At 35.0% G+C, this 22,652-nt stretch overlaps 1 protein-coding gene across 2 annotated transcripts; it reads left to right on the top strand.

Annotated features, from left to right (window-relative positions):
• The first annotated feature begins 655 nt into the window (after positions 1–655).
• LOC138325982 (uncharacterized) lies at positions 656–21,168 on the top strand. 2 transcript variants are annotated; one of them, XM_069272025.1, is made up of 13 exons: positions 656–813; positions 5,933–7,371; positions 7,905–8,010; positions 8,503–8,666; positions 9,028–9,079; positions 10,147–10,231; positions 12,406–12,474; positions 13,543–13,593; positions 16,834–16,860; positions 17,217–17,336; positions 18,063–18,164; positions 18,568–18,665; positions 18,941–21,168. In XM_069272025.1, the coding sequence occupies exons 2-13, from the start codon at positions 5,949–5,951 to the stop codon at positions 19,119–19,121; spliced, it is 2,478 nt and encodes an 825-aa protein (XP_069128126.1). In that variant the 5' UTR covers positions 656–813; positions 5,933–5,948; the 3' UTR covers positions 19,122–21,168. The 2 variants fall into 2 exon arrangements, with proteins under 2 accessions (XP_069128126.1, XP_069128127.1); XM_069272026.1 differs by having other exon boundaries at positions 18,063–18,202; positions 18,941–19,081.
• Positions 21,169–22,652: the final 1,484 nt, after the last annotated feature.

The raw sequence follows: 22,652 nt of genomic DNA, 5'->3' as shown, positions 1-22,652 counted from the left end.
TTTGCTCCGGAAAGGTAGTGGGCCTTTAACTATAATTAATATTACCGGCGTTTGCAAGCTGTATTTATTTACGGCCTATATTTTTTTCTTATTCATTACATACATGCATGTATGTAGGCCTAGCTAGCTGTATTATTGTTTATATACGGTACTGTACACATGTACATTATTTAGCCTTCGTCCATTATTTTTCCATTAAATTCCATTAAAATTAACAAAAAAAAAAAAAAAACAATAATAAAAAAACCCATCTAGGCTACTAAGTTTATTTACTTTTTAGCCAGAAACTTATGTTTTTACATTTAGATCTACACTGTACATATATTTGTACATGTATTTTTTAGATATAACAGTTAGGCCTGCAGTAGGCTAACCTATAATAATAATTTAATAATTGATTAAGTTAGGCCTAAGTTTTTTTGAATTAGATCCTATTAATTTATCAATCAATATCTAACGTTAGGTCTAATATACAATCTAAATCTGTCTACAATACATATTACATAAGAAAATCTTTATCTATTTCTTATTTAAATTCCCGTTTCTATAAATAAACTAGCTTGACCGACAAATACACACAACATATTGATGATGCTGTTTTTAATGAGATAGCAAAGAGCATATTTCTGCTAACGCTGTAGTCTCGTTTGTGGTTGCAATACACACTACTTGGTCACGTGATGCACCGCGAGACTTTCGAGTTGACAACTGCTCCATGCCGATGGCGGTGAGAAAGATGTGATGCTGGGCTGGAGGGATTGTACGTCTGGTCATCCAGAAGAAGAGAATTCTATGACATTTCAGGAATTTTCAGTAAGATCGTCATCTGACACATTTGACTATTTGCATTACGAGGCGTGTAGAAGCAAGATAGCTTTTATCAATCCCTTGTTTTGACATCACCCCTAAAACCTGCTGTTTTGGAATATGTCTAAAAATAGAATTTACTGAGGTGTTTCAGGTCTTCGATCTGCCCCAAAATTGTAAATGTTTATTCACGTTATAGTTATTTCACCTGTTTGTGTAACTATATCAAATGTGTACTGTTTGTGAGGTTGATATTGGTGTCATAACCTGTAGACGAGTTATTCCGTGAGGAATATCCTGAATCACAAATAGAAAAGGAAGTGGTTCCAGAACCATTAGGCCTACGTCCCTTGCTGGTTTCTCTAACCCGAATTTTATCTGTCTGTAATAATGATATATGACGCTAATGCTAGTAAGACATGCATTAAATTAACATATTAAACCTCTGGCTCAACTACTACCAATTTTGTATTGAATACAATTGTTTAATACAATTATTGGGTTTAATGATATTGATGCTCAACTTCTGTTCGATAATATAATAAGAGACTGTTAAAGAATAATTGTCATTTATTAAAAGGAATTATAACGCTCTACATCTTTACCGCTATATGTATTCTTAATAAAAAAAACATATCTTCAGAGTTCTTATTTCTAACTCCATTTAATTCATTCAATGGGAATAATTCACATACCACATAATACCTGATAAGGTTTATACAGGACTATTGTTTCTATTGGTGATGGAATGACGTTAATTAAGCATTAAATTATCTTCCTATGGAATCTATGGTCTTTATACATGCTAGCTGTGATGACATATGGTACATGTCGATCTGATAGGGCTGTAACGAGTATCCGAGTACTCGAGTATTCATGAATTATTGAGAAAGATCGGATACAAATATTCGTTACTCCTGATATTTGTGGATCGCGATCTTTCAAAAGCAAAAAAATAGTACCTTCTTTAATGCTGTCATAGCTCAAAAATGTGAAGGAATGTACACTAAAGTCTGAATATCATCGATGTTTTCACTTTGAAGTAGACCGGAAGTACACATGAGCTGCGTGAAGTAAAGCTAGCAACATGTTATTTTCGTACCCACGCTTCGATGCAATGTTGTGAATTCTTCATAAAATAATAATGATAAAACATAATTATTGACTTCTAGAGATGTAAAAGATAATTATCGATTTCGTTTTCATTATGGGTCGGAAATATGTAAAAATACGAATATATTATATTAGGCAACTGAGTACTGTAGATGTGAACCCCATGTCAAAAACGAAAGGTAGGCTAATTATGAGTCAAAATCATAAATCACCTGATTAGAAATAAAAACTATAGGCCTAGAACCAAAGTAAATTGTAACTACTCTTATAGATTTTAATTTTTTTTTTCTTAATTTCAATGTTATCTGTATTTGACCAAAATAAAAGTAACAATGAAATGTTTTGATATGGTGATTTATGACTTACCATGATAATGTATATACAGTGTACCTGTTCACAGATGGTTTGACTTTGATTCATGCCGTAATTGATGTGCAGTAGTATTTTTGAGATGACGTTATTTCAAAATTCAAATGATTTGATTTTTTACAGTTACAGTGACTGAATCCTACTGTACTTCACCTGTAACTCTATTGCTTAATGATAAGGAATGTAAAACTGCTAAAATTGGTTTTATTATCAATCAAACATTTATCAATATATAAGACCATTATTGATTTATCAATAAAAACAGTTTTACTGCAATTGAATCTTTTGCTTGTATCTAACTGGTGATTCATGGTCCGATCTGTGAATCGTCAACCCTGAATCGTGGATTGGATCGGATGGCCACATGTTAGACAATCCACAGCCCTACGATCTGAACAACGAACAAAAGACTTCTGATAGATTGTTGTCAACAGAGCGTAACAATTCTATCCTATCAATGACCATAGTGTTGCAAAGCCCAGCCGTGAAAATGAATCAATTTATGTGTGTCATCCATCGCACTTCACACACGCTCCACACTGCATACATGGGAGACCGTCCTTGGGTGTTAATATAATAGGACGTTAAAATAATCAAACAAAAAACAAACAATTTATTTACCCACCTTCAAATTTGACATAGCTCACTTGGCCGCCATGATGCTTCTCGTTAGAAAGTTTCGCACTCCAAATTTTGCAACTTCAGCACATTATGATTGTAATGAGCGGCAACCCTCCTGATCTAACAACTCGGCAGAGGAAATCTCTTTAAAGAGCTTAAAAACTCTGATTTTGTTGCAATTTTATCTTAATGACTATGATATCAACTCTACATCAACCTAAACAAGTATCAATGACTCAACCTGTTGGTCATCACTGTTCCATTGAACTCTTCTACACTCCTTTCTCCAAGTCTTTGACTCTGAGGATAAAACAATTCAAAAGTTAACATTTTCCCCTATTATACTCCCAAAGCTTGAAACAGATTGGCAAGCATGCCAATTTTGAAACAGGAGAGGAGAAATGTAGCAGTCAAACTGGGGAAAACCCCAAAACATATGATTGACTCAGTCCAATTCTGCTATTAACATTATTATAAAATAAAAAAAAGAAAATCGCCTAACAGAAACACACCTATACTTCATTTAGTTTTCATGGATAATGAATAAAGGATGCAGGTGTAAACAAGGATAATCAAACAGGGCAATCTTGGTTACATTGTTTTACATTGGTTTACAACAATTGTGAAAGCAAGTTGTATGATTAACTTTAATTTGGTAAGCATATCTGTTTAGACTAGTGATGAGACCAAGATGGATTTAAATCATGAAAGAATTCAAATGTGGGAGAAAAACATATGTCAGTTGGTCAAGCTGATAACCTTTTACCTATATTTGTATATAATTTGGGAGTCCAAACCCTGGAAACATATGTTTAGTTGTAATGAACTTGGCAAGTTTATCCAACAATTCTTGGCATACTTGATTCCCTTCAAACAATTGTATAATTTTGAAATGTCATGGCCTGAAATGAGAATTCAAAATCATGAAGACATCTAACACATACTAATTACATAAGCAAGTGCAATTTTTGTTAACAATACATGGTATACAAATAATCACAATAATGTCTTTGGTTGTTTAGTTATAGAGCTAAATACATCATTTAACTAACAAGGTAAATAAAATAAGGATTTATCTCTGTAGAAATTAAAGTAGCTAATTAGACAGACACAGCTTTATATATTTTAACTGTCACCAATATAAATACATTTGATATTTTGATGCCGTGGTGGCCGAGTGGTTAAGATGTCCAGACATAATACAGTCAAACCTCGATGATTCGAACTTTGATGAATCAAATTTCTCGCTGTATCGAACTTTTTGTCTGGTCCCGAATTTCTTCACTATATAACATTACTAACTAACCCATGTATGAATCGAAGTTTTATGAATCGAAGTTCTCGATGTATTGAACTTTTCTCATGTACCATTTGTTATAGAATCATAGGTAACTGACACTCGATGATTCAAATATAAGTTTACCTGTACAGATCAGGTGTTCGCCGATGGCGATACCCCGCGGCATGCTGTCACACCTGTCTCGCGACGGCCCTTCGCCGGACAATAGGGGTTAGCTTGTGTTGCTTGCTTGAAACCATACAGATAATTAATATCACTGATCAGGCCAATAACTGGTGCTTTGTTTTCACAAGCTGCGTTATCAAATCATTAGTACGGCAAAGCAGAAACATATATACATAGAGATTGGAAACTCCTTCTTTGTCTATGTTGACAGGCAGAGGGACCTTCAGTTTATAGGCATTTTCCCTTGGCTAACTACTTTTAAGTGTATTCTTTAATACATGATATTTTTGCATCAACAAAAAGTTTAAACATTATATCATGGTTTGATGTGATCAGTTTTTCCAATTAATGTTATTTAATATGATTTTTGAAAGTATGAAAATGAGCAATTTTACCTGGTTTTTCGAAAATCAGGCATTTAAAACCGGAAGTGCATTTTGTTTTATTAATATATAAGTTAAAATATTATTTTTTCTTTGAAAAATCGTACTCAAACCATCTGAAAATTACTTAACTTTTATAACATATCAAAGTTATTCTGCTGTATTTAACTATAGAAGAGTTTATCTAAAAGCCCCTAGAGACATACAGATGTACATCTGCCTATCGTGAAAATGGCGAAGTTGCCAATCTCTATGTATATATGTTTCTGGGCAAAGATACAGTTAGTCGTGTTTTTTATGTTCGCCGCCGCCATTGGTAGCGGTTTGTAGAATTTACGGAACGGTAAATAGCGAGCCACATTATTAGTAACTCATACTCAAAATTGTTACATTGCAAAACTTTGGCTTACATACTGGTGCAAATCGATCATTCTAAATCAAAGTATTTTGTAGGTGTTGTAGCGCTTTCGGTTCCCCCTTTTTAGTTTTGTTTTTACAGCGTGTTTTCGTTTTTATATTCATTCCGTAATATTAACCATCGCTTAACTAGTCAACAAACGTACACATGTACCTGGGTTAGGCCTAGTACACGCAAGTCTTGTTTATAATAATCATAACGATAGCAATACGTGTGATTAATTGCATACTTAGTTTTTATTTTGTTTTGTTTGTGGTAAATACAGTGATTATAAATTTTACGGAACGAAGACGACATGAACACAACTAGGCTACCACAGTTGGTCATGGTAAAAAAATTCGGTCTAATTTCAACCATGAATTATTTGAAGTCTCGATGTTTCGAAGTTTTTCTGACGGTCCCTTGAACTTCGATACATTGAGGTTTGACTGTACCACAAGCATCAGGGTCCCAGGTTCGAATTCCATGTAGGGCAGTTGTCAGGTACTTACAAAACTGGTCGGTGGTATTTCTTCACATACTCCAGCTTTCCTCCACCATCTAAACCTGGCTCTTCCTTAAATGAATGGTCTGTTTTAATTTGAAGAACCTGAAAAAGTACCTGTAATTGATTAACTGGAGTTTGCTTTTATTAGGTATATATGCATCATAGTTAGTAACTTCATTTTCTGAAATTTTTATCAAGTCATAGCTAAGTCTTTAATTGAAAGATTAATAATAGGCTGTTTTCTGTATCTAAGGTTTAATCAATTACAGGAAAGAAAGTGCAAAGATGGCCGAATCTGATAGAACAGGGACTCGTGAAGGGAACCGTCGTACCAGTGAAGCTGACAGCATTAGTTTTAAAGACATTAATGCCTTGGGACAACCTGAGGAGCTAGGTGGAGGAATTTCTCCCTTATACAACCCCTGGACTCAGTTTACTGGTATGCCAACACACAATATTTCAGAATCGGCAGGAACATTTGCGTGGGATGTGTTTACACCATCCAGTACTTCAAATTCTACATACAGTGCCTCTATAGGAGACTTAGATATAGATAATCACAGAAATTTCCTGTCAAATTGTCAAAACTTACTTTCTGGTATTGGTACTAGTTCACCTACTGAAGTTCCCTTGAAGGAGAGCTTTAGTCCACCCGAATCATTCAGTCCTAGTTTCCAGGAGAAAGCTAAGGAGGTTAAGGAAAAACCTACAGACACTGCAGCCAATTGGAAGTCCTTGTATGACCCCTTTGGAACCCCTGAACCACTGTCAAAAGAAAACAGTAACGGTAGTGTTGTAGAAAACTTGGAGAGACTACAAAATCACGGAGCGGCTAATAACAAACCTACTTATTCCGACATAGCTAAAGCTCTGAAGTCCAAGCCCCTGAAGAGCCAGTCTAGTAAAGATACCGAAGAGTCTGAAGTAGTGAAGAAAAAAGTCATTGATCCTTCCAACAAACCTTACAAGCCACATGTTTTAATAAGGCGGCCACACTCACAGAGACAGCATTCCAGAAGTCTATCTGGTCACGGCGACGACATGGAGTCCAAAGTTTCTCCTGATTCCAAGTACGGCCTTGACCAGTTTGAAGACTTGAATTCTGGTGACGGTGGAGCTGACCGACATAAAAGTGCGAGTCTTGAGAGTATCCCGTTACTAACGAGGAAGGGCAGTACTAGTAGTGTTAGCAGTGGTACGAGTGGTATAGAGGATATCCCGCTGACGTCGGGTAGAGCTGGCTGCAAACACGACGAAGGCAAGTCAAGATCTCAGTCTGATGCTTCATCAGAAAGGGTCAATAATACTAAAAGTTCCACTTCAAAGCTTTTCTTTGATGCCAGAAGAATTTTCCAAACAAAAGAGAAGAAAGTATCAGAGACATCTTCTGGAGCATCTAGTACAATGTTAAATAATGGAAAACCAGCGAGTGGAACCAAATCATCATCATCTGCTCACAAAAAGACAACAGAGTTTATCAACAATGATTTGAGAGATTCCACTAGAAAAAGGACAAATCAGAATGCACAATCCAAAGACTCTGAATGTAAAAAGCATGAAAATGTTGTACAAAATGGGAAGGCTGACAAAAAGACTAAACACTCCAGTGCTCAGTTCACACCCGACTCCACTGGTGCTGCCGCGAGGAACAGCAGAGGCGGTCGCCGACCGATGTTTATGGAGTCAACATTCGATCAGGAATACATAGGTAAAACTTTATATCAATTATTTTCTTATAAGGATATTTTCATGATTTTTCGGGACGTCAGAAGTAGACATTCATAAAAATTCAATGCATGCATGGAATAGTGATTGATAATTAGATTATATTGGTAGAACATGAAATTTTGATTTGTTAAAGAGTTGATTCTCTTGTTTTTAAATGTAGATCATCAATTCAAATGTAAGGCTTTACATTATTTGTTTCTACGATATATGAAAAGATACTTTAATAATTCATCTTCATAAAATTATGTTTTCAAATTTCCTGGTATTTTCCAGGGCTAAACAGGTGATAAAAAACTCTAATCAGTTGTTTTAGTATTCTCTAATAGTTTGACAAAAAATAGCATTTTCTTTTCGGTTTATTCTGTTAAATTAATTAAGTGAAGTTTTGGACTATGCAAAGTCAAATAGAGTTTTTAATTATAGATCTTGTAAAAATAATAATAGCTTTCTTCATATCTGCCAAAGATAGAATAGGTCCATATAAAGTTAATAAGAATTGAACCCGTTTTACAGATGAATGGATTAACTATGTATATGACAAGGTACGCTATCTCCTGTCCATCCTCTGGTCCACTCTGGTCACTACTCTGCTTCTCCTCTTCGGACTCATCATCTACCTGTAAGTTCACCTGTTCACATTTGTGACGCCATTAGTATTACTGAGGGGATAATATTCGGAGTCACCCAGCTACTTTTTGTGCCACAACTTTGAAATGGGGAGGAATGACACATAAAAAAGTGATTGGAAAATATACTCTTTTCCCTTGGAATAGACATTAATCCAGAAATACTGAAAACATTTTGTGTCAGCTGTGATTGCAATATAATTTAGTACCTCATTTTCCCAAACTTGTACAATTTAATGACATTTCAGTTTGAACACTATGTATAGCAAATCACAGCCATGGTAATTATTATAACAGTTAAACCTGTATCTATAAGGATTTATGAAAGGACAATTAAGATTATCTTTAAAAGGGTCTATACTCTGTATGCACAGTTGAGATTGTGTTGAAAATAGATAAATAGAAAATAGATTTCAGTCCCAAGAAAGTGATCTGATTTAACAGATGGTATATATACAGATGTTTTTTCTGGGTTTTTTTTTCAGAGTCAATTTGATCGTTCATGTGATTGGTATTGCTTGGTCAAAGATTTCCTACCTTGTGAAAACCTATATTTTGAAAAGATATTTTAAAGATGCTAGCTCCTGGCCACCAGGAAATGGGAAAAGAAAAATTGGACTAGAAGAGAGCATTACTTTACCCTTGACAGGTTGGTAATTTCTAGATCTTCTGTCTCAAAATTAAAAAATGTGAACATTTTATTATGGCCATAATCAGCTCTACATTGTATGGGTCATATTAATTAATATAAAAAATCATTTTAATTAAACTTAAAACATATTTTTCTGTTCTTGAAAAGGTACATTTATATGTATAGCAAACAGGTGGTTTTGGTTTGGCCTTTGGAGTTTATTTTCATTAATTTTGTTTTCTATGTCTTTTGATTTTGAATGTTGTTTAATCTTTCATATTCATGTCATATGTCTTTACAATATTACATTATCTCATTAATTATTAAGTATCCAAGGCCTGATTATATGTTGTGATATATATTTCACCAACTCTTTCAGGTGATGAAGCCATGCAGAGGCTTTTAGCTTGTAAAGGGAAAGATCCATATAGGTAAGTTGCACACAAAGACTACATTGTAGTTATTCCTCTGGACTAAATATAGATCTTCACAAAATAAATAGGTCATCCTAACCTACAATTTGATCTTTGTTTCATCTATACTAGAAAAAACCTAGCTGCAGCTTACCTAAGACACAAGAACACACAGAACAAGAGCTGTGTTGTCAGATTACTTTTATGAGACATCAATTTTAATACTATTACAATGCCTTAAGCTTGTGTATGAATTATACATGCTGCTCCTATTGCATGATCGTAAAAGGAATCCCATGTGGGGCAGTTGCCAGGTACTGACCGCTGACCAGTGGTTTTTCTCCGCGTACTCCAGCTTTCCTCCACCAACAAACCTGGCACGTCCTTACATGACCCTGGCTGTTAATAGGACGTAAAATAAACAAACCAAACCAAACCAATCGTAAAAGGCAACTGGTTTAGGATATTATCTTTTTTCTTCTTTCTAACAAATTAAACTTTGTTTTTTTTTCCCTTGACACCGCCAGCCTTTTGACCTTCAGTTGAGCGTTTACCCCTGTGAAGTAGGCTCTTGGTTCTGTCCCCTGGCCAAGCGAGACACACCTACCAAAGTCTATAAAAGTGGTAGTGTCTGCTCCTGCTTAGCTCTCAGCATAAAGGGAGTGGGACGACTGGTTTGTTTGTTGTCAGTATAATGTGACCGAGTGGGGTGTATTGCTTGGTGTCTTCGGCGGCATGCTTCAGTGATATAGCACTATAAAAAGGACAAGAGCTCCACTATACATGAAGGCACAACATATGTACCACAGTCTTCCAAAACACACACCCTCACTTCATACACGCAATACACTGGATACATGAGAGGCTGTCCTTACATGACCCTAGCTGTCAATAGGACGTTAATTACTCAAACCAGCAAACAAAATCACTGTGTTCATGGTAGCTCAAATCCTACAAATAACACTACTAATGATGACTTTTACATTTGTTTTTCGAGGTAGCCTAAAATTTCTCACGTTTACTTCAGTTTCAGTTGCCTTTGTTGTTTCAGTTTAAAACATCTACATTCTTTTATTGTTTTACAGTATATTAGGTCTGCGTTCTGATGCCTGTGATGACGATATTAGAAAGTACTATAGAAAACAAGCTGTTCTTGTTCATCCGGACAAGGTAAGCTCTAGATTTTGAAGCATGATATATATGATGAACAAATAATTTTACCTCATTGGTTTATTGGAAGTTACAGAGATTTAAATATAATTGGGATATGTAACTAGGTCTGTTCTCGCGATATCACGTACCCACCTATTGTTATCGTAAACGGATGAACGGTTACCGCGAGACCAAGCCGTGCGTCTGCGCACTAATAGCTGGAGGCGAGTTATCATAGTGTTAGCCCATGAAGCTGTGTACGGCATATTTCACTACAAACCAGTTTTTAATGTTACATTAGAGACGCTCATCTTATGCATGTATATATATTTCTGTGTTGTTTTTTTATGAAAAATTGTAAATTAAAACATGTGCATTGAAAATTCTGTAAGTAATGATCAAAATGTTGGTAAATTTTGGTGATTAATGACATATTATAAAAGCTTTTCTTGATTCGTTAGAATGAAAAATACGACACATATAAATTTAATGAGTTAAAACCTGGAAATTCAATTCGGCTTTAGTAAAAAAAAATTGCTTGGTGAAGTAGGATATTTAAATAAATTATATTCAAATCTCTGGTAAAGCGGAATATTTACATTTCACTAAAATTGACTTTTATTTCAATATGGTTCTATGCATTATAAATAAAGCTATTTGGGAAAATTAAGATTAGAAGAATATTATCTATTTTACAAACTTACTGTATAGCCTCCGAGACTCAGACACATGTAAGTGGACCCCCGTTGAGTTAAGTGAGGCAATGACCTGGGGCGGTGGCCAGGTGTTCTGGCCAACGGTTCACCTGATGACAGAATGAAATTATGTTATCTATCACAGCTCGATCGGCACTGTATCTCTTCGCCATGGTATATTGGGTACCTTCGATAATTTGTTAACACTTGTACTTGAGCTTTAAAAGTTTCCATATGTATAAACTCAATCAATAGAAAATTAATATTTGAAAACTAAACGGAAATCAGTCAATTATTGAAATCAGAGTACGTGGTTTTAATTGTGCTATCTTTCACGACCCTATCGGAACAGTATCGTCGCCATTATAAATTTAGGGTAGCTTCGATAATTTGTGTACAGTTTTACCTCTGAAAATTCAAAAAGTTCAATATGTTCAAATTAGATCAATTTAATATATATTAATATTTAAAATTTACCAAGCAACAAATATTTGAAAACAAAATGGAAATCGGTCAACTATTGAAATCAGAGTACGTGGATTTTATTATATTAATATTTCACGGGGCGATAGATCGTACCGATCGAAGAAGTAATCATGCCGGGATGAGGACATTCACAGTTAACAGTACGTTTATTAAGTGTAACACCTCCACATTTATGAAAATGTGATGGATTATTCAAATAAATTACATTTTCAATAAAGAGCAAAGTTGAAGCTATTCGGGGTTTTTTTTCTGTTCATCTCCTGAATAATAGCCTAGATCGCTTCATCGGACGAAGCGTAGTTTCAATATGGCATCGTTAGACTGTACTCGACTGTAATTTAGACACGCGATGCACTCTGGGATTGCTTCCGCTGTGGGCGTCGTTAAGTAAGGCTATGAGCTACCTTCTTATCCCTACTATATAAATCTCTGGAAGTTATAAAAAAAAACCTTATGAAGGTTTATTGTGAGGTAAAGTCTTCGACATTTGTGTTGTATCTATATCCTCAATCTCACAGTGAATGATATTTTCTGCTATTTTAAAATGGAATGTCCTGTATGAGGAAAAAGTCTTTCTTACTACAGATATCAAAATGAATACAGAATTTTTCTTCATTCGCGTGCGATTTACGTCAATTTTGAGATCCAAGTAAATTTGTGAAAGTTTATCTCCATGAATCAATATATACACCAACTATATTGATAAGAATTAACATTCAATTGTTAAATTTGGGAATGTTAATCTTGGCGAACTTGTTTGAAATCGCAAAATTTAATAGTCGCAAAAGAAAGTAGGTTTACAGTAAAGACCATTTGTTGAAATGTGTATTCGTAAAAGTTTGATTTGTTTGCTTAACAAATTGCAGAACCTATTATGAAAATTAAGTAATATTAAACATTTAAATGATGTCCTTCAGAACAAGTAGCTTGGTATAATATTAAACATTTAAATGATGTCTTTCAGAACAAGCAGCTTGGTGCAATATTAAACATTTAAATGATGTCTTTCAGAACAAGCAGCCTGGTGCAGAAGAGGCCTTTAAAATTTTAGGACATGCTTTTGAGTTAATTGGTGAACCGGTGAGTAATTGATTTTATTTTGGGCAGGGTACTGGTTCTGTTTGTAGTGAAAGCAGGTTTTATCGTAATATCATTTATTCTTGTTAGCTCACCAGCCCGAAGGGCAAGTTAGGTTATGCTGTGGTGCAACGTCCATCGTCCGTCAGGCCGGCCGTCTGTCCGGCAGTCCGTCATCAACTTTTCCATTAAACAACTTCTTCTCCAAAACTTGGAGACCTAGAGTCCTGAAATTTGACTTATAGCATGCTGGGATGAAGGGCTACCAAGTTAGTTCAAATGAATGACCTTGACCTTCATTCAAGGTCACAGGGGTCAAATAGGCTAAATTCTGTAAAAGAATTCTTCTAAAAAACCAAAAGGCATAGGGACCTGATATTGGGATCAAGGGCTACTAAGTTTGTTCAATGAATGACCTTGACCTTCATTCAAGGTCTCAGGGGTCAAATAGGCTAAAATCTTTTTAAAAACCAAAAGGCATAGGGACCTGATATTGGGTCTGTGGCAGGCTGGGATCAAGGGCTACCAAGTTTGTTCAAAAGAATGACCTTGACCTTCATTCAAGGTCACAGGGATCATATAGGCTAAAATCTTTAAACGTCTTCTTCTTAATAACCAAGTGGCAAAGGGGCCTCTAATGTGCTTAGGGATGATATAAATTCTTATTCACTCTATTTGTTAAGTTTGAACCATGCATAATTACCAGATAGCAGGTGAGCGATTCGGGCCAGTTGGGCCCTTGTAATAAAATTACATCAAAAATGAAATAACTATCAATGCTTATCCCGAGGAGCAGATATCTCTTTTATAAAAAGAAGATTCAATAAGAAATAAGCATTTGATATTTGTATCTAAAGATGTTCTGATTAAACTCGATGTTTTGTTGCTGTCCAGTGAGATACCACTATAAATGGGCATGAGTTTTCAATATCACAAAGAGACACAACATTATTATTCTGCAGGCTCCTAAAACACTCAAAACACATGGAATCTATCCTTAAATTACTCTAGCTGTTAATAAGATATTACACATAATCGACTGTTTTCAATATAAGAATCTTTGTTTTGTAGAGCAAGCGCAAGAGCTATGATTTTGAAGCTACTGAGGTTGAAGTGGTTTTAGTAAGTATTGAGCCATATGACATACTATTCTTTTACAGTTTCTTTTATTGGGATTATACTAACTTAAGGTTTTTTGTCACTTTTCTTGTTGGGGAATGAGAAGATAAGAAAATAGCACAGGATGTTTTATGTACAGTCAAACCTCTATGATTCGAACTTCGATGAATCAAATTTCTCGCTGTATCGAACTTTTTGTCTGGTCCCGAATTTCTTCCCTATATAACATTACTAACAAACCTATGTATGAATCAAAGTTTTATGAATCGAAGTTCTCGATGTATCGAACTTTTTTCACGGGCCATTTGTTAAGAATCATAGGTAATTGACACTCGATGATTCGAACAAAAAATTTACCTGTACAGATCATTACACAGGTGTTCGCCGATGCCCCACGGCATACCTGACACACTTGTCTCGCAACAGCCCGTACACCGGACAATAGGGATTATGACAGCTTGTGTTGTCTACTCAAGGTTATCAGGTTAATTACTGAGCAGGCCGATACCCGGGACTTTGTTTTTACAAGCCACGTCATTACATCATTAGTATGGTGGCTAAACTGTTAATCGTTATTGATGTTTGCCGCCGCCATTGTGAAAATTTCTAACTGTGAGTAGAATTTACGGAATATTAAACAAGCGGGCCGCATAATTAGCGTGATGGCTTGCATTAATCTACTCGTACTCAAAGTGTCACATTTCAAACTTTGGCTTAAATATCGAAGTAAATCGATCATTTGTCATTCAATCATGCATTCTCAAACTGATAAAGATTCGATTAGTGAAGGACTCGGTAACCAACCCGAGGGGATAGCTAATCGGTCTACTTTAACTGAGCAATCCGGTGAAGGACCCGTTTTAAACGGGGGGATAACTGGATCAGCTAAGTCAGTTAGAGGTGTAAAACGTAAAATGAACCTACAGACATATGAAGTAAAATACCAGGCAATATTGGAAGTAGAGAGGGGGATTAAAAAAGAAAGATGTAGCTACGAAGTATGGTGTACCAGCTAACACGATCTCAACTTGGCTGAAAAACAAAGAAAACATCAAGCAAAAATTTACTGATGCCGATGTTGGCTCGCAACGTAAACGCGACAAGAAAGCAAGATTTCCTGAATTGGAATCTGCTTTGGTTTCATGGTTTGCGCATATACAGTCTAAAAACATACCGTTATCAGGCGACATGGTCAAAGAAAAAGCCAAAGAATTTGCCAGTCAGTTCAACATCACTGACTTTGAATGTTCCACTGGCTGGCTAGATGGATTTAAAGAACGCAATGGTCTATCATTTAAAAAGGTGTGTGGTGAATCTAACGCCGTTTATGTCGATTCCGTTGCTATGGCCGATTGGCAGCAAAAGCTACAGTCTATTATAAGAGACTATCAACCAGACAACATCTACAATGCCGATGAAACGGGATTGTTTTTTAGAATGTTACCTGATAAGACACTAGAATTCAAAGACACAAAGTGTCATGGTGGTAAAATGAGTAAAGATAGAGTGACCGTCATGGTGTGTGCCAATATGGCCGGACAAATCTCCATTTCTCGTCATTGGCAAGTCTCAGAATCCCAGATGCTTCAAACATGTCAAACACCTCCCTGTTGACTATGAAGCTAACAAGAAAGCCTGGGTTACGTCAGATATATTCACACGCTGGGTCCAGAAGCTGGACAGACGGGTGACAACACAAGGCAGGAAGATTGTGTTGATAGTTGACAACTGCCCCACCCATCCACGTGTCTCCGGTCTGAAATCCGTGAAGTTGGTTTTCTGCCACTGAACACCACCTCACACACTCAGCCAATGGACCAAGGGGTAATTCGCAATTTCAAAGGCCATAACCGCAAGCTTATGATTCAGCGACAACTCCGACTCATCGAGACATCAGACTCTCCTCCGACCAGTTTGCTCGACGCACTCCATCTGATGAAGAATGCCGTCTGGTCTCTCCTACTACCATTGCGAATTGCTTCGGTCATGCCGGATTTCGTCAACAACCAACCGAACAGCAGTCCGACTCTGAAGATGACGACCCGGAAGATGACGTCCCCCTTGCAGCCTTAAGCAGACTAGCCACTGTTGTGACGTTTCAACAATACACAACAGTCGACTCAGAGCTAGAAGTGTGTGCAGACCCTACAGACGACGACTTCATCGAACATGCCCTTTCTAGATAACCCGCTACCAACGACGATGACGACGACGATGACGAAGATGATCCACTACCTAAATGCCACGCAACCATTCTAGACGCCATCAAAGGTTTAGAGACCGTTTGTGACTTTTTGACCCACCAAGGTATCGGCGACGACACAGGCACTACACTCAACAACATCGATGACGTCAGCAACAGCATCTACAGGCATTTCATGCGAGGGATGCACCAGAGACAGACCACCATGGAGGACTTCTTCGGAAACTTTACAACGGCCCAGGATTAATGTGTGTACAAGTAGAGACTTTATAAACGTTTAGTGTGCTTCCGTGACTTTCCGTGACTCTTATTTCGAATATTAGTGCTGTGCATAATGAACTGATAAAATGACATTTTCGCGTAATTCTGATGGTAGTTATGGTTTTGTTGTGTGACTTTGTGTTTTAGTGCTTCGTTTTGTCTTTTTCTTACGATGTATTTGTATCGATATTGTAGTGCTCCCGATTCTTCCTTTTTCGTTTCGTTTTATTTATAGCTATGAATAGTGTATATTTGATTCGCAATATATATATATAAAGTAATCCATCACTTCCAGAGTCAACATACATGAAACATAAACGTAAGTGTGTATTGTAGATGCTTTCTGTTTCTGTTTGTACCTGTATTGTAAGTGATGATATATTAGAGTCAGTAATAAACATGAATCAGTTTAAACTTCGATTTTATTTTGTTTTATTTGAGTAAATACAGTGATTATCAAGTTTATAACACAATAAACACCAGCAACGTGTAACAGACGTGTAACAGCTATGGTTATGGTCAACAAAACATCGATCAAACGTCCACCATAAATAATTCGAAGTCTGGATGTATCAAAGTTTTTCTGTCGGTCCCTTGAACTTCGATACATCGAGGTTTGACTGTATATTTTTGAGGAAAATAGATTTAAATAACTTCTTTCTTTCAATAATTGATTAAGTGATTAAAAACTTGATTAAAAGTGATTAAATGATATTTTTGTCTGCTATTTTTGACAATCATAATTGATTTTAATTTATTGTCTTAATTTCTAATTGCAGAAAGATCTTTTGACAAAATTACAGGAGGTAAGTTGTGGTAGATTTACAGGGCTTGCTATATACCAATATCGTTTTAATATGATAAGGCAAAGGGACCATCAAGATTTGTCAAATTGCCCTTTAAGATGATGTTACAAAGTTTCATGTAAGTTTGTGAGATTTTAAATGTGAAATCAAATATTTCCAGAATAATTGCATTAGAAACATTATTGCAAAATGTAAATATACCTGACAGTCTCTGATCACGAATTTATGTACAGTGTATTCACAAATATGTTGTTGAAAATAATGACATGAAATATTGTATACAGGAAAATAACATGGTTTAGAATAATACCCTAGATGGAGCCTATCATCATCAATTCATATGTCTATTGTTACAGGCAGCTAATATGATGCGTTGTGACAACTGTGGAGGGAAACACAAACGTATATTAGTGGACCGACCCTGGTACAGTGCTCGCTTCTGTAAGAGATGTAATATACGTCATTCGGCGAAGGAGGTAAGACAGCCATATCAGTAATCCCAAGGATAGTTACAATTTAGCCTGTCTAGGTTTCTAATAGGCCACTTAAATAAGAACTACAATGACTTTTGTGTTTGTTAAGTGAAACTCACTATTGTAACAAGCACTTAATGTACTGTTTCACTTCCAAGCCAATATTCATAGTGCAAATAATAAAATTAATTTCAACATTTTACTTCAAGTGTAAAGCAGACTAGAATAACCTGAGCTGTTGTACTGTAATTTGATGTCTGTTCATCAAAGTCCTACTGTTTTGCACTTCTACCAAAACTTCCATATGACCCAGGATGTCAGAAAAAAATCTAGTACATCATCTTGTGATTTCAAATGATGTCTTTAAACAATCAGAAGAAACGCTTTTGATTTTGATTAATCTGTGTTATGTGTAATATGTATTAAGATATTTTCTAGCATATCTATCATGGTGCGCTGATGCACTCCATTGGCTATGCTAGCAGTGATAAATCTATGTGCGCATCCCGAGTCCTGGACTCACAGAATTTTAAAAGGACCCATGAAATTTCTGGGAATGGGTATCTATAACACTGTGGGACCCATTGTTTTCACAAAAACCATTGAAAAGGACTCGCGAAAAATAATCGTAGATTGAACACTGTGCTAGAACACCCGATGTATGTTATACATCAGTGCATGTGGAAAATATGACGAGCGATGCTGAATTAAGATATTTTGTATTGACAGGGAGATGTTTGGGCGGAGACGTCCTATTTAGGTTTCCTATGGCATTACTATGCATGTATGGAAGGACAAATATACGACATCACTGAGTGGGTCGCCTGCAAGGTACCAACAGTCTATATAGCTTATAGCAGTGCTAAACAGTAAGGAAGGAAGTGTTGTTAAACACCTTGCCTAAGGCTTCCAAAGTCTTCAAAGCCCTGATCTGATCGATATTTTTTTTCTGTTAACATGAAACAAGTCAATCATTGAATTTCTATAAGATCATAATATTTGACCACTTATATATAAAATTGACTCTATTTTATGAAATTGTTTTTACTATCAGAAAGTTTATCACACATCTTGTTATGCTTTATTACCGATGGGTACTTATCCAACAAAAAAGGTCAATTTTTCTGTTTATAAAAGCAGAAAATTTCATATCTGTTCTACAAAAAGGTAATTTTGTGATTTATATCGTTGTATGTTATACAGAATTCTGTAACATGTTGTCTTTCTTTTACAGAAGGATTTCTTTAAACACATGCAAGCGAGTGCCCACCACGTGTTCTATAGGATAGCAACAGAAGGCAGTCGTGGGAATTCCAATCAACAGCGGACAGGGTAAGCCAATTAACATTGTCAGTCAGGTTTTTAGGGAGGGGTAGAGATTACCATAGAGTTTGAATCGAATTTTTATCCCAAACACCGGACCCTTTGACAAGACAATGCAACGTTTGGTTAAGGCTATGTTACCACAGTGAGCATATATAGTGCAAATTTTGTTGGGATCAACAAAATACTTTGAACTACAAATATGTATAACTTGTACAAGATTTAAATGTTCTATTCACTTGTAAAGTCTTTGGCATCTCAATGTTGGTATTTCTGTTTTACAGGGAAGCTGATTTAGAAGATTTTATCAATCATTTATTCCATCAAGCCATGCATACAGACGGAAATGGTAACCAATGGCAACAACCTCACCCCCCTCAGCCCCCTCCCTCACAGAACGGTCCTAACTGGAATTCTTCATCCTCGTCGGGAAGGAAGGGTCGTAGAAGGAAGAAGAAGCATTAGTAGCATTATGTTATATGTTTTGTAATGTGTTTCTGGTGCTGGTACTGTCTGCTGACAATCCGCTCTTCACATCTAACAAGCCTGCACCACTGGTTTCTTATGTAGTGGTTTAGTTGGTTTATTAATGTTTAAATAAGAAATTTTGTAAAAGTTTTGCCTTTGTTGTTAAATGAGAAGTTTTGCTTTTTTTGACGACAACTGATACATTTTGTCATGTGAAGATTTTGCTCTGATGATGCTACAATAATGTGTGAAAATTGTATCTGTGAGTAAAGAGTTTCATGCTTCCATAATCAACATATTAGCTGGAGTTAGTGATGGTGTGAGATCCTATACAAATGTACAAGGTCAATCCACAAGCTTGCCAAAACAGTATCATTGTTTGTGTAATATATGTTCCATTGTGAGCTTTAATGTAATGTTAACCACTTTACTTTTGTGTCATTGTTATTTTCAACATATTTGCGATTACATAAATTCGCAATCAAGGACTCTTACGGACAACGGTTCATTCATTTCACATTTTAATTTAAAACATTTGAAGATCTTTTCGCCAAACTAAAGTGGTTTACAGTATACACTGGTTTACAGTGTACACTAGATATATATGGGGAAAAGCAACTTCTCTTTCAATCTACATTTATGATCAGTTTCAATGTGATTTGAATTTTATTTAATTTTTCATTACCTTTTTTCTGTTATTTTTCTGCTTATTTATCAAGAAGGCTTATATATCCGAACCAGTATTTATATGAGATTTTACTGTAAGATTTGAAAGGTTTGAACACTTTATCCCGTATTTAGACTAAAATCTTTTCAATATTTATACCATGTTTGTAGTAAATGTAACAAATATAGAAAACAATTTATTCTCCTGTTGCCATAATTATAGTCTATTTATTGGTCCAGTATTGTGTTACTACCCTGTAGCAGTTCATTTTCGTTAGGATGATATTTTCTCAAATTTTCTTTGGCATGATATTTTCTCAATTAATTCCAAGAAAAAAGTAGTAATTAGTAACTCAAATGTACTTTTAGTTTCATTTAGCAAAATTTTGATTTTGTGAAAATTTCTATTATCATGATACTTTAAACCGTCGGAAATAAGCAGCTATGTAGTATATAGTGAAGGAGTTGTGTGAAGAGCTGGTTTGATCAGACAGTACTTGACCACATATATTCATTGTAACCATCGCCAATCCTTCATGTTGTAACTGACTGTGTGATATCAAATGAAAGGCCTTAAGACTTGTGTGTTGCTAATTTTACCCATCATTAATTATCATTGAACGTTTATGCATTGTGTATTGTATGTATGTGCCAAATAAATCGTGCTTCAATTATAAAGCTAGGATTTGTAATATTATAGGTTTACTTAACATTGGGCTTGCAGTATTATGCTAGCTTTACTGTTTACAAATTTTCAGGCAAATTGTGAAGTTCTCAAGCTAAGTCTAATGTTGGAAAAAAAATTCAAGAAAAACAACTACATATGTACCTGGGTACATAAATCAGTGTTAATTTGGCGATATTTTAGGAAACTTCCAATGCCTTTTTGGAGCACTTGCTGATAGTGCAACATAGAGATTGCATATCAGCTAGTGTTATAGATATAATATAATGTACAGATACATTAAATTTATAGTCTCATTGACATTCAGGTCAAAATGTTGTAGGTAAAAATTGAGTGTTAATATTCTTATAATAAACATTTATCAAAAAATTATAGATTTGTGTACAAATGTAATACATTTATGGAATAATGATCATAATTTAACAGCAGAACAATAATGATCATAATCTAACAGCAGAACAATAATGATCATAATTTAACAGCAGAACAATAATGATCATAATTTAACAGCAGAACAATAATGATCATAATTTAACAGCAGAACAATAATGATCATAATTTAACAGCAGAACAATAATGATCATAATTTAACAGCAGAACAATAATGATCATAATTTAACAGCAGAACAATAATGATCATAATTTAACAGCAGAACAATAATGATCATAATTTAACAGCAGAACAATAATGATATTCAGCAACAATAATGATCATAATTTAACAGCAGAACAATAATGATCATAATTTAACAGCAGAACAATAATGATCATAATTTAACAGCAGAACAATAATGATCATAATTTAACAGCAGAACAATAATGATCATATTTAACAGCAGAACAATAATGATCATAATTTAACAGCAGAACAATAATGATCATAATTTAACAGCAGAACAATAATGATCATAATTTAACAGGAACAATAATGATCATAATTTAACAGCAGAACAATAATGATCATAATTTAACAGCAGAACAATAATGATCATAATTTAACAGCAGAACAATAATGATCATAATTTAACAGCAGAACAATAATGATCATAATTTAACAGCAGAACAATAATGATCATAATTTAACAGCAGAACAATAATGATCATAATTTAACAGCAGAACAATAATGATCATAATTTAACAGCAGAACAATAATGATCATAATTTAACAGCAGAACCTTTAATAAAAAGAAATGAAAAAGGGTGTGAAAAAATTACTGATAAAGGTTTTATGATGTTTGAATGGCAAGTATATATAAACATCCCATGAAAGCTTATATCATATTTGATCTAGAATGAGTCTGTTTGTACTGGTAGTTATCTTTGTATGAAAGTTTGGTCATAGTGAATGTTTTCATCCGTTGTAATTTGAAATGCAAAACTTATCAATGGAAATAATGGAATGAAAAAGAAAACAAACATGATCTTGGTGGAGGCTTCATTGTGGAGATTTATTGGTACCAAGATAGTCAAACTTGGAATAATAATAATAATAATAAAAAAATAATCAAAATAGATTCTTAACGCTGACTACAGCTAGCAATATTCTACATAGGCTAGGATTCTCAACATTGTGTCCTGATGCTACTTTCATAGAAAAACTAGTGGACTTCACCTGTCTCAATAGTGAAAACTTATATCAGGCACACCTTCGCTGATTTAGTGAATTTCTTTCACCATTCTGTTCTTTAGAAGAGAAAAGAAATATTCAAGAAAATGAAATAAGGAACAATCATTGATAGGACTCTGGTAGCCTAGGTATTATACAGAATATTTATGTATGTAGGTATTCTAACTTTAGTGAAAAGGATTGGTATCATCCGACATCAATATTGATTTAAACAAAACGTCTTCAATGATGACACATTTTTGTGTTCAGCTTCCTTTTCTAAGTATGATACATGTACATTGACAATCATAAGCTTATGAATATATTGTGAGATTTACTGTTGCTATCAGTTATGATTCTGTACCACTTAAAACAGCCTGAAATTCTCTAATCTGTTTACTGTATAATCCAATACGATTATTAGATATGAATGATCATCAGATCATCTGAGTAAATGATATTGTACACATTCCTTGTACTGATGTGAATGGTTTGGGTGTATCCACGTCTCTCATTTCCACCATTTAACCATACAAATCAGAAATAACATATCACGATACTTTAGATTAA

This window comes from Argopecten irradians, chromosome 6 (assembly GCF_041381155.1).
Source record: "Argopecten irradians isolate NY chromosome 6, Ai_NY, whole genome shotgun sequence".
Classification (NCBI taxonomy): domain Eukaryota; kingdom Metazoa; phylum Mollusca; class Bivalvia; order Pectinida; family Pectinidae; genus Argopecten; species Argopecten irradians.
This window is presented reverse-complemented; position numbering and strand designations above follow the sequence as displayed.